Source organism: Opisthocomus hoazin, chromosome 2 (assembly GCF_030867145.1).
Source record: "Opisthocomus hoazin isolate bOpiHoa1 chromosome 2, bOpiHoa1.hap1, whole genome shotgun sequence".
Taxonomy (NCBI): Eukaryota; Metazoa; Chordata; class Aves; order Opisthocomiformes; family Opisthocomidae; genus Opisthocomus; species Opisthocomus hoazin.
Window position 1 is genome coordinate 84,879,681 of NC_134415.1, and position 13,406 is coordinate 84,893,086.

Below are 13,406 nucleotides of genomic sequence, written 5' to 3' on the forward strand. Positions count from 1 at the left end.
GGGTTGGCGGTTGGCCTTGATGATCTTAGAGGTCTTTTCCAACCTTAATGATTCTATGATTCTAAGACTACAGGCGAGCAGAAGCAGGTTAAAAAGAAAGCTGGAGAAAAGAGTGGCAAGACAAGAGTGCATTGCAAGCGAGAGCTGTGGCAGAAGAGCAGTCTCTGACCGCTGTCCTCCTTCCTCTGGGTCTGGTGGAAAGGGGCTTGCCAGCATGGGGGAGAGCAGGGTGGCGTCGGGAGGCTTTGCTGACCACAAAGGCTGTGCCCAAGCACAAAGGCCACTGTCAGAGAGCCGAAGGAGCAAGGGCTGGGGTGAACTTCGTGGTGGGACCAGAGGCATGCTGACCCAGTGTCAGGGGCTGGATGGAGAGCTGGGGTGGATGTCATGGTGGGACTGGAGGCACACTGACCCAGTGTGCTGGGCAGTGGGCCTTGGCAGGGCATCGCTGTGGCCAGGCATGCTTTGCTGAGGGAAAAGGAGGTGGTGGCCATCATGGCACAACCTGGATGGGAGTTTTCCCTGGGTGACTGGATGAGGAAAGGCCACCTCTGCAGCGGAGCCGCAGCAGGAGCCTGGCAGAGAGGCGTAGTCTGGCTGTGTGAGCCCTGAAACCATTGCGGCCGGGTGCCCGGTCCCTGCTGCGGGGGACAGCCCTGCCTGGCGCTGATGTCCATCCGCCCTGCCTGAGGAGGGCAGAGAGGCCGAGGGGCACCGCCTCAGCTCTCTAAAGGGTGTAATAGTGAACTACGGACAGAAATCAATCTGTGAATTTAATTACTTTTGTGCTTTTCATCTGCCTTGCTCTGGTTAACGTTAACGAGGCCCTTCACAACAGGTACGGCTGCAGGCAGCCGGATAGCTTGGAGTACTTCTTTTCTCCAAACGCTGTTTGGCCAGGAGCTGGAGGCCCTTGTGGGCAGCAGCGGACGACAGCTGTGTTGATGGAATCCTTATGCTGGGGTCCTTGTTGTGACTGTACTGGTGTAAAAGTCACTTTTCATATCCAGAAGGATGCCTGTTAAAACATTACAGAATTGCAAGATTGTGTCAGCGAGAGTCTGTGGAACAGTTCAGTGCAAATTCACTTTAAAAAAATTATGTATTACGCTTTTGATTAATAACATGCTTGTAGCCTTGGGTTAATCTTGCAGAAGGCCCCTGCAGCCCCGATCTGTAGAAGTATTAGCTATCACAGTCATTACCAGCGTCTTCTATTAAGACTGACCAACTCTTCACATGTCAGCTAAACATTGAGCTTCAGGCCTGTCTGTCATTTATCGCTGAGCTGGGGACACTGAGCAGAGTTAAATTAAAAACTGCTGTCCCTCCCCTGGCTCTGTGTATGTCCTTAGAAATATCTGCATGGAATAAGCGAGGCGGCAGATAATGTTTGTAATGGCAAAGCAATGCTTTTCTGTCAAGACTTTTTCACAGATACAAAAAACTAGTACAATGTGATGTGGATTGTGTTTGTAAAATGTATTAAAAAATCAAGAGGCAGTGATTAAAACCTTCTGAAGGAGAGGAGGTTCCTAGACTTCAGTAACAACATACAGGCTTTTTCTTAATTTACTACTACTTCTCCTTATCCCTATACTAATTATCCAGCTTTGTGGCAATTGGATGTCTGGTTCTTATTTATTGTGTTTTATAATTGCGTATTCATCCAGCTCCTATTGCAAAGCTGGATGCTTCGGCTTTGTTTTCCCCCTTAAATAATTTATATGTAAGGTTCAGCAAATGGAACCTTGCTACTTGTGTGAAGCTGCCATTTAACCATGAAGTGAAATGCTTTTATCGAGTTTGCCCTGCAGATATGGTCCGCTGTGGCAATGCTGTCCATATTTGGTGGCTGTGCAAGGAGAGCCAGGTGGTGCTGCAAAGCATAGCACAGTGAAGCGTGGACAGATCTAGGTTTGACATTTGTCATCCTGTACTGCTAAAGGGAAGAGAAAAATCTGCTTTTCCATATGCTTATGCTTTAATTTTTGCCTGCAGTTTTGTCCAGATGGCCTTGTGAACATTGTTTACTTTAAGATGCTGTCCCAGATGTTTTCGAATGCCGATGGATAAATGCAACAACTGTGGTATACTAATACACAAATTATTTACACAATTTTGGCTTTTTTTTTCCCCTCCTTTTTTTTTTTTTTTTAACCATCTCTTCTCCCCAGCACTTTTCTGTATGGCACACTTTTCTGAGGGGAAAAAGTCTCCGCTTACATTCTGAAATTTCTGAGAGTGAGCAGTGCCTTCGAGCTGCAGACGCGTGGAGTGCTCATTCTCCTGCTGCGATTATTTTGAAGCTCTGTGTGGGTGGACAAGTCTCAGACACTGTAGCATGCCCCTTTTAAGCATGTCAATTAAAAGGCGCTGCTGCGTGTGGCCCATCAAACAGTGACTGTTTCAGGGTGTGAGCAGCTCCCAAGCCGTTTGTCATTCGTTGTATTCAAAAACACTTTGTCTGCTTTTTCGAGGAGAATTTGGTGCCTTGCTTTGCCCTTCTACTGTCTTAATTTTCCACATGAGTGGAAAGGAGAATACTTTAAAGCTGTGTAAGCAGTATTACCAAGAACATTTAAAAATGTTTTTAAACAGCAAAGCACATCTGACTGCGTTTTGACAAATTGGGATACAGTTTGAAAAAAAAATTATGCCTCGATGGCACTATAGGGTGCAGACAAACTGTGTCGGAAGCTTGTTGCCAGATACAATAGATACTTTAAGGACTTATTTTTTTACTGAATTATGTTTTCTCATCTTCTAAGCAAGAAACTACCTAGGAGTGTACAAAAAATAACCTTTTGGCATGAGCATTTCATTAACGTAAATGGGCCTGTTAGTTATTTCTCAAGAACACTTTAATGAGACTTCAATGTGAAACTCATTAGAACAAATATATGAATTCATATGTCAAGACAGAGATTGCAGCATCACGGCTCTTGGCATCTATTAAGTCCATAACTCGTTTACATTGACATGCATTGTTAATCAATATTTAAGACACTGCAAATGTCAGTAATGTTCATATTTAGTCCTGCAACCACGACAATATGAAAGTTGCTAGTAGAATTTGAGGCTAAATATCATTATCTCGAGTCCTTTCCATTACCTCTAGGCTACAAGTTAATGACTGTCTAACTTTACTGCCTCTCCTGTGTTTAAATAATAAGGAAAATAGGGAAATACATGGACGTAATACTGGTAGCATATTCCATTGCAGTTTTATCAAATTTTTGTTGTTTAAAATTAAAACAGCAGCACTGTATGCATTAGGGTTGTATTAGCCAGTCCTCAGGCTGTGAGAAAGGGGGGCGGGTGGAGGAGCAAATGTAGTGTTTGGGGAAACTGTTAGCAACTCTGGTTTGGCTGTTGGCCGAGTCCTACAAGGCAACTCAACCAGAGCGCAATAATTGATGAAGACTGGCAGCATTCAGGTGGTAACTTTTGGTTACCTCTCTTCAAATGCACCGAAAAGCAGCCTTTGTGTTTAGTGTGTCTAATGAGCGTACATCTTAACTGCCTATTGTTAATAAACTAACAGAGCCCATTTTACTTTGTTGCTTGGGTAGTTGAAGAAGTTACAGTCTTACAGGACAGTATAGTTCTTGTGGAAGGTTTTGTTGGATATATGTAGTTGTTGGGGGGGTTATGTTTTCCTAGGCATTTAACTGCTGATGTATCTTTTTTTTTTCTAAAGATTACGTAAAGCAGCTTCGAGTACCATCAAGGTATCTTTCAGCATATGTTAAAAATTATAAATGTAATCCATGGAAGGACTGACTTGATTAAACTATGCAATTATATAGTGATATTAATCTATAGTTTAATTATAGGTTCATCAAAAATCATACGACTCCGTGAAGAAAACAGTGAAACAAGTGAAATATTGAAAGGAAAAAGTTCTGGTAATGGTGCATCTGTTCCCATCAAAGGAATAAATAATTTAGGAAATACATGCTTTTTTAACGCTGTCATGCAGGTAAGATGGAAAGATCATACAGCTTTCTCTTAATACATTTAAGAAATAATTAGTCTGTACAAACTGTGGACTTCAGAAAAGGTTCTGGCTGTTATCAGTCTTCATTCTGCTTTCTGAAGGTCCTTTTCCAATTCTTTTTACTCTGCTATCCAAGCAAGATTTCCTGTTACAACAAAAAAAGAATTCCCAAATCAGTAGCATTTTTCAGAGTAATGAGACAAATGAAAATGTCAAGTGTTTTACACACTGCATATGTGTGTGGGTTGTACTGTAGCGTATGGTTTTATTTGTAGTTCAGCATTAGGCAGTCGTGAGTAATGCACAGTATTTACCATACTGGTGGGTGTGAAAAGTGGTACTTTATGCATAATGTAAATGTCTGCACAGTGCATTGTGATGATTTTAAGCCCCTACAATGGATGCAGTTATAAAAGTACTTAAAAGTACTTTTGTTGATTAGGGTTTTTTTCTGACCGGAAGAGGAGGAATGAGCTATACTAATACACTTTCATTGATGTTGAGCATACAGCTACTCCAACATCCTCAAAAAAGCAGCAGGCTTAGCGGGTTTTATATTGGACCATCCTATTGCTTGTCAGTTGAGCGGAGACGTCTGTATATCTGCAGACAGGAGTGAACAAATGAGAGAAAACTGCTACAGAGATGTTCTGAACTGGCACTCTTTACCTTGCGTTTATGGTGGTGATTACAGAACTCAATAAACAAATAGTAAATTTGTAAGGAGCAGAATTACTGGAAATTGTTCTTGGTCCATACTTTGAGCATTTTAGAAACCTAAGTGATCTGTAGTCAAAGTTAACCAAAAATAAAGAAACAGGGCTGAGATATGTTGGGTTGGGTTGGTTTCTCTCTTAAATTCAGGGAGGTAATGCTTTTCAGTGTGCCAAAGCCTTCACGCTTCTTGGGGCACGATGAAGGGGACTCTAGATTTTAAAAGAAATAAATGATTTCTGATACTAATGTCCTCACCATAAAAACAAGAAAAAAAGAAAATAATCTTGTTCTTCAACAAAAAATAAAAAAAAATATTACTAGGAAACTATTTTGTAATTACAGAAACAGAAGTTGGTACAATTCTAAAACCAGTTGGAAATCAATGATCTTGGCTCTTATAAGGGTGATAGCCAGACCACTAGAAAAAGTGGTTTAAACCTCGGTTGTGCATTATGAAATATATCTGGTTTTGTCTATCCCTGAAGCTAGAATTTATAACTAAAGAAAAATGTGTAGTTGAAAGTTAAGTGTATGTTTCTTGGGTTTATATTTTTTTTCTTTAAGAACTTGGCACAGACTCACATACTAAATGAACTGATGTATGAGATGAAGGAAAAAGGAACAAAGTTAAAAATCTGTCATACTTCAGACTCCCAATTGGTAAGTACGCAGTGAGAAACGCAAATTTAGGGAAATATGGGAAGAAGCTGGAGGATGGGAAATCACATCTCCGTTAAAGATACAGTCTTACTCTCCCGTTTCTTTTGCCTTTTAATTGTTTAGCTGGTTTATGGTATTTGTGAACTGCTTTTACAAAATTAATTATTCAACCCTGGAGGAGGAGGAATAATTAATTCCTTTCACGTTTTGTGACACTGAAGTAGCAAATAATGCCTGACCTTAAGAAAGAGTGGCTGGCTTATTTTTGTTTCCCCATTGAATTTCTACAGGAGGAATGTATGATACAGGAAATAGTATATTTGGCTGTAAAAGTGCTCATGGAATATTTTATTCCAGTCTGTCCCAGCCCTTCATTGATAAGGCTTGTAAAATTTATGATGTGCTTCACGGACCAGAGGATTAAACTGGGAGAACCAAAATTTGAGTGAGGACCAAATTTCTTGTCCTCAAGCTCATTGCAGGCATATGGGAAAGAGACTCCTGTGGTTATAATGAAAAGAGTATGCTGCTGTTCCTGGCCGTGTCTTAGAGAGACTTGGGTTTTCATAGTATGTTGTTGGCAATAAAGGTATTAACCCTTTCCCTCTGCTAGCTAAAGAAAGCAATTTACAGAGGATTTTTTCTTTTTTTCTTTTTTTTCCTTTTCTTTTTCTGCTGTTTGCTGGGAGCTCACTGGTGGCAGGGAGGGTTGAAGGGTGGGATTCTGTTTCAGATACCTCTGATACGATGGAGATTTCTGTATGTTGCTGTCGGTGACGTTCATAGCTTCTCCAGGCAAGAACAGTGTGAAATCAGTGCATGGCTGTCTGCGTTACCTCCAGTGGCAATTCTGAGCAGCAACACGTTTCACTAAGTTATCCTGAGCCATGGTGGAGGCCTGGAGCTTGTTTGTGCCCGGAGGCTTAGAAAGCCAGTGGTACCCTGGCTTATGCTTGATGTGAAACTTGCACAGCCGTAAGGTTGAAAGATTTATTTTTTGTTTAATGGCAATGCTCACAATGTGAAATAAGATCTTCAGAGCAAAGACTGTGTTTTCTGGTCTTTGTATGTCAACACAGGATTAGAAGGCTGCAGTAGTGTAACTAATAGTAATGTAGAAACTCCCAACTTCCCACTTGGTAAAGGGTATTTTTCTGCCTTTTGACAGTGTGTATAATGCAAATACTTTATCTTTGTGTGTATCCATAGTGCTTATGTTTTTTGTAGATCTGCTTTCTGGACAAGGCAGCCTCTCTAGTTGTTTGTCCGGGAGTTGTACTCTCTTTTTGTGAGTCTGGCGAGCTGGCAGGAAGCATTGTGGTCACGTATGGTGAACCTGGGAGCGCATTAGGGAGAGCTGGCCATCTGTGGCCATTGAGGTGCCTGTGGCACGCAGGCAGCGCCGGCTGGCTCGGGTGGCTGCTGGCCGGCTTCTTCCAGCCCTGGGACCAGCCGGCTGGGGTGAGCCTCGCACCAGGAGGGGCTGTGCGGGGTGCACCCTGTGCCTGGGGGTGCCTTCGGGATGCCGGGTTCCTGGAGGAACGCGGTGTGTTTCTATGGCTCTTGGACATGCGGAAATTCCAGTGTGGGGCTCACGCGTCAGAGAAGCTGGCCACCCTGTCCCTAAGGTTGTGCAGACAGAGTGCTGCTGAGCTCCGTCTTACGCTGGCTGACGGAGGAGTACGCCCGTGCTGTCGCTCCAACAGACTTTTAGTGCGCGTGGGCGTAAGAGTGAAGCAGGTCATACAGGAGGCCGTCTGTTTGTGTGAGAATCAGACTGGCTCGTTGACATGCCTGTTTCCAACACTGTTGGTTACCAACCAATTTGCTCGATGAGAATTGTTTGGTTTTGCAGCTATTACTGCTTAAATAATAAGCTTTCTCTTAACTATTTCAGTCATGTAGGTGACATCAGCATTTTTTAAAAAAACCCAAAACACTCTCAGACTGAAAGTTACATTGTTCTTTGTCATAAATGTACTGACTTGAGTTAAGTCTTGCATGTCATTGACTTTGAAATCTGATGTGCAATTTACCTTTGCTTTGAAGGATCCTTTGGTGGTAAACCTCTCCAGCCCCGGACCCTTGACTTCAGCGATGTTCTTGTTCCTTCACAGCATGAGGGAGGCTGGAAAAGGTCCTCTTTCTCCCAAAGTGCTGTTCAGCCAGCTTTGTCAAAAGTACGTGTTGTCAGTATCTTTTACTGATTCATTTATTTGTAGTTTCCAGTAATACGTTTCTAAGCATACCGTGTCTGTTGTCCTTTCTAAGGTGCCATTAGAGTTTTACTGGGCAGTCCAGAGAATGTTTTCATTGCGTTTTAAAGTTGCAGGGCTCCTTGTTGTGCTCCAGGGTTGTACCTGCTCTTTGTGAAATGTGTGACCCGGTCCGTAACCGGTAACTTTCAATGGGCTTTGAACTGCCTGTGAGGGGGCAGAAGAGAGCATGGTGAAAATGAAAAAAATAGAATTACATTTCAGGTTTTGTTGTATGTTAGCATAAAACTGTGCTAATACTGCAGAGAGTATGGAAGTATTTTGAAAAAAAGGGTAAGCTTTTAAATGGGAAACCTCTGCTATGATGTCTGACCTTGGCATCAATTCAAAATTAAAAACAGTCTAACGAGTAAGGACTTGAAGCAGCACTGAAATGGCATATGGCTCCAGATTGCAAAGAGCTCACAAGCCCTAAAGAAACTCCTGTTTCTTGGCATGGAAAATGTTTACAGTCTTGCTTTGTAGGTGCCTTCGATTATGCCTTGCTTTTTAAAGCACCTGTAGAAGACTTGTTTAAAAGTTGATACAAATATTTAAATATTGACTTTACAAGTAAAAGAAGCTGTAGAAGCAGAATAACTGGAGGATGATACAGCTGAATCTCACAATTAAAAATATAAATTATGCATGGTAATTTATTTGCTGTAGTATTATTGTATGGAATTTTAAGCGTTCTGTAGCTAGAGAGTTAGGAGGAAAGTTGCACCCTCCTACCATGGCATTCCAGCGCAACCTCGCTGTGCAAACATGGGTTTAAAATATGATATAAAGAAATAAAAGCTTTTAAACTAAAGTAGGGACAATTTGATTTTGATAAAGAAATCAGTTATTGCTTTTTCTTTATCCTCAAAATTCAACTTCAGAAACTTACTATTATATTTTTCCTATTGTACTTGATTTCCTTTTCATTCTTTTGAGCTGTAAAAGGAAATGTGTATACAGTGTCCTTATAGTGATTTTGAGTCAAACAGCAGTGTTCTCTGTTTATCATTATCTACCTGGAAGAAAAATATATAGGAAAGAAAAATATGTCGTTTCCTCACTCCTCCTCCTGTTTCGCAGCTGAATCAAAAAAGTGATTATAAGAACGAAGTTGGGTTGAGCAAAGGAAGGTAAATGATTAAATAGGAATAGTAGTTTTTTTCTCTGTAAGTATCAAGGATAGAAGGGAAAAGAGGATGTAAGACATGTTTTGAGGCCCACCTTAGCAAACTAAAAAAAAAATTGTAAAATAATCACGATGCAGTGCACTTCAGATGGCATTATATTTTTGAAGTGATAGCTGTTTTGTATCTGCTCAGTGTGTGTGTGTGTGTTTGTGCAGTCATCAAGTGATGGCTACACAATATACCAGTGTGAAATCTCAGATAGCTAGTTGTTCTTTTTCTTGTGGTTGTTTTTTGATCTTTAAGATGGGCTTATACTTTTAACTGCTAGCTAAAATTGAAACTTATTTTAATGTGGGCTGCAGACTTCTGCTGTTTAGACATGTATCTGTCAGCTTCTGCCATTTCTTGCCTTCATCCCTACTTCTTAACTTTTGTCAGCCTTGCAGAACACAACTTAGAAGTCCCTCACTAGCTCTAGTATCAGTAACAGAAGTGTCAGCCACATCCTATTAGCAAGAAATTAGTTGTTCAAGGGCACTAAGTAGCTGCATAGGTATGACAGAAGGTTTTGGTCTTTTGATTATTTTGTCATTGATGGTGACATAAGCAAGAAAGAAGAAAGGGAGGATTTCATAAATTCAGAGGTCTGCAGTGGTGGAAGTAGGAGAACGGGAAATCTTTATATTTACAAACAGAATACGTTTACTATATATTACCTTAAACAGTATGAATGCAGTGTTCTGTCATGCCATTTTTACAAAGCCTTTTTTCGCCTTTTAAAGTTGGCTTTCCGCTCCTTAGCAAAGCTGAAATGAAAGAGGGACCATGGCAAGACTGCAGGAGTCCTAGCTAGGAAGAAGTCTGTGTGTCTGCCGCATTCTCTGTAAACTGCTTTTTGAATCCTGCCAAGAAGTTGTGTTAATAAAGTAATCTTAAAAGGCATGCACTGCCTGTGGTCCTTCACATGCATTAGCATAGTCTCTTTTAATTTAACAAGTAAAGTGCAAACAGCGTCTTTCCTAATGACATGACAGGATGAATGTGTAAAAGAAAGAACTACAATGAGAAAAAATGTTTGTATTTCAGAGAGATACGTCAGAGAAAGATAAGTTGGTTAACTGCTGGCGGAGAAGGGCATGGGGAGGGACTTATAATAATAAAGTTTTGGTTTTGTATATTTTATGTAAAAGTTTGTTGACTCCAGCTAAAACCTCTTTTTTTTTTTTTTAATTTATTGTTTCCCCATTACAGATCTTGCTGTCTTAGTCCCAGTCTACAGTATATGACCATACCTTTCTTCAGTGAAGAATGTGTGATGCAGGTGGTACAGATAGGATAGGATGTACTTGTCTGTGATACCGAGAGTTGGACTCAGTGGTCCAGGCATTGTCTTCCCAGTCTTTACCATAACATTATTTTGAGTAGCTGCTTGTAGCTTGCGAAACAGGGACATGCACACTGAGTGGCTGTGCAGATTATAGATGTTTTACTTAGCATACTGACTCCCAAATCCTGCTAGGCTTCTTGAATGATTGAAACGCTGAAGCTGTGAGCATGTGATGGTATGCTGATGTTCTTTATATAGTTGGATTTACTTACTTGTCTGGACTGTTACAGTATGCTATCCAGTCAAAAAGTAACACAACAATTTCGTAATAATGTTTTTCTCGTGTAGTAGAAGGCTGATCCTTTAAAAATGGTTACTTCTCCCTGATGACACAATTGGCTTATATGTATAAAAATACACATAAATTTTGATTAAATTTATATTGATGAGTTTGGGTGTTTTTTTTAATGTCCTAGCTGAAGGTGACATATTTTCATGTTGGATAAGTTGATGCAAGATATAGTAAAGGTATAATTTAACACCTGACACTTGCCCTCATTTCCAGTTCAGTGCTGGAATAACACTTATGATGTCTGGAGTTGCTTTTTTTGATGTCCTTGTAGGAGTTCAGGACTCCACCTGCTTCAGCATGAGTTTGAATGCTCACGTTTGAACTGGGCATCCTTCCTCAAAAATGGAAAAGTGCTCATTGGAAGAAGACCTGAGAAGGCAGGCAGGAAGGCAGGAAGGGCTAAAAAGGAGTGGGCGAAGGCACGTAGGAATGCGGTTAGGTGTGGGCAGAGAGCCTGTGAAGGAGGGGAGCCAGCGCTGCCTTGTTCAGCTGCAGCTCTGTCTGGGCAGTGGGTGGGATCCCAAAACCTGCAAGCAAGAAACTCTGCAAGCGGATGCACGTTTGCTGCTCAAAAGCAGTGAGAGAACTGGGACAGTCCTTTCAACTGCGAGCTGCGTCTTTAAGAGTCGAGGGAGATCACGGCGTGAAGTTCATCGTCTTGTGTGTGAAAGGGTATTTGTGGTGCTTCTTTTATTAAATAACAAAAGAAAAAAATGATACTGAGTGTTAATTTTATCAAGTGGTGGGGTAGCCAGGTTGAAGAAGGGGAGAACAAGAAAAGAAATGGATGAGTCTTTCTATAGCAACTGTTTAGCGTCTGGTACTAATTCATCCACTGTTAATTTTGTTAGTGTTGCAGCTGTCAGATGTTTTGCGAGGACAGATTGCAAGCATAGCTAAGGGGCCCTTCTGTTGGTTTTCCACTATGCTGAATATCAGGACTGTAGACTTCTGACTTATCTGGAGACTTAGTGACTAATTCAACACTGATGTATTAAGAGGACATAAATTTTATTTGTTATGATTGAATAATTTTATTGGCGGAAGAAAGCTTAGATTTGTGTAGCAAGTAAATGTTGCAACATAGAAGTGATGAGTCCAGAAAGTAGTTACAGAACTTAGCTGCTTCAAACCTCCACTAAATAATTATTTGTGGGGGTGCTACATTGCTACATTACCACGCAGGAAAAAATACTTGCCTAACAAAGATTTTATTGGTGGTCACAAAATATACATAGGTCTTCCCTCCCCAGGAAGTACTCATCCTTCCTCCTCAGGTGCCGAAAGCAGAACTCGAAACAGAGGTGGGACTGACAGAACCGAGGCCGTGCACAGTTCAGGCTGTTGATTAGTTTTGGAGAGAAACCTTGACAATGCTTGGAGCATTCTGCATTTATCACTTCTGAGAGGAAATGCTAAGGGAAACTGAGGTAACAGTTGTACGAGATTTAAGGGGTGAAGGAAACAGGATTTTTCTCATTAATTGGAAGTTTGAGCCTTTTCTTTTTAAATAATATTGCTGTAGAGAAAAGTCTCTTCTTTGAAAAGGTTTCCATCTTGCTTATTTTTCCCATTTGACTTTTACTATTTAAAGATAGTAGCAGCAGAACACACAGTTGATGTTTCTTTGACCAGTTGTGAAGAATTATTCTGGGTCCCTGTCGTGCCTTGCTGACGGTGCTGTGTCATGGTCAGGAGCTCTCTAACGGAGGAGATGGAGTCGTCTTCTCCGTGCAGCAGCAGCTGAGTGATTGCACGTCTCTATTTCGGTTGACTTTGTCAGAGTTTTCTTAATTTGGGGAACAAGTTAACAAAGCTCAATAGATGAGGTTTATGAATGCAAAGGAGATTAATTGCACGTGTAAGTAGTGTGCATTGGCAGGAATCATCTGCACTTGTTCCTGAGTTTTGTGTTCACTTCTTCCACTCAGGAGGAAGACCTGTGCAGCGTTTTGGACAACACAAGTATTTGCAATGTGTGTGGTATTGGTGAGCTACATAAGCAATGCTTGTAGATACAATGAAGGAGAAAACCAATAATATCATTAGGTACGTTGAAGGTCCATCCTCAGTAGCAATGTTTGTGTTAACCAGAATAGTGTTACAAGATAAAGCCAGTTTAGAGCTTTAGGGAGAAGTAACAAAAATAGGAAGCCTTCACATCATGAGTGACTTGAATATTGGGAGTATAGGCAGGAGAGGATGTGAAAAGGAGGCATGACAGCAAGAGAAGACAATAAATGATAGAAGATACATCAGCTGTGCTTGTTTAACTGCCCTCGGAAGAGTTGAAGGAGCTGTCTGTGAAACTGAAAGGCAACAGATTTAGAGCCAGGGGACAAAAAAATGTTTTTTTAAAACGTTTTATAGAGCTAACCTGTGGAACTTGCTGTCCCAGAGCACTGCTGAAAATCTTAGCAGGACTTAAAGGAAGACAGAATTAGTTGTCCATATAAAGAGAAGACTTTTTTTGATAGGGATGCCAGACATCATGAATAAAGGCCTTCACTTGGCTACCAGCTGGTAGGAAGAAATTTCCCCAGACAGGTATTTCCATTACTCGGTACAAAGAGCTGTATGTTCCCTCTGATGGTCAAGTGGGAATTGGCTCTGTTGTACCAAATCAACTATTAGTCCATTCAGAGCTACTTATAACAAGTGCTTTTTGCTCAGGTGCCAGAGATCTGGTGCGTCGCAAGAAAGTGATGGTGCCTCATTTTTTCTTTTGGGGGAAGGTGAGAGAAAAAGATGAGAGAGAAAGATGAAAGAAATCAGCCAGCACATCCAAAGGAGCACTAAGTGCTGCCTGTCCATGTCATCGAGATAGGGCAGGCATGTCTGGTGTTATTTGTTAGTTACCTGTGGGGGCAAGCCCGTGTTTGGTTGGGTTCTTTCCTACCAAGCACCTTGTGGTAGCAAAACTCTTATGTCTGTGGGGAAGGTTTGAGATAAGATTAATCGT

At 41.2% G+C, this 13,406-nt stretch overlaps 1 protein-coding gene across 4 annotated transcripts in view; it reads left to right on the forward strand.

The window, feature by feature from the left end:
* Positions 1-13,406, forward strand: part of USP45 (ubiquitin specific peptidase 45) — a 55,150-nt gene that overhangs the window by 17,928 nt on the left and 23,816 nt on the right. For all 4 annotated transcript variants that reach the window (XM_075414319.1, XM_075414323.1, XM_075414321.1 and 1 more), the window contains exons 6-8: positions 3,840-3,985; positions 5,285-5,380; positions 7,430-7,560. In XM_075414319.1, the coding sequence (XP_075270434.1) occupies positions 3,840-3,985; positions 5,285-5,380; positions 7,430-7,560 (373 nt within the window). The remainder of the gene's footprint in view (positions 1-3,839; positions 3,986-5,284; positions 5,381-7,429; positions 7,561-13,406) is intronic.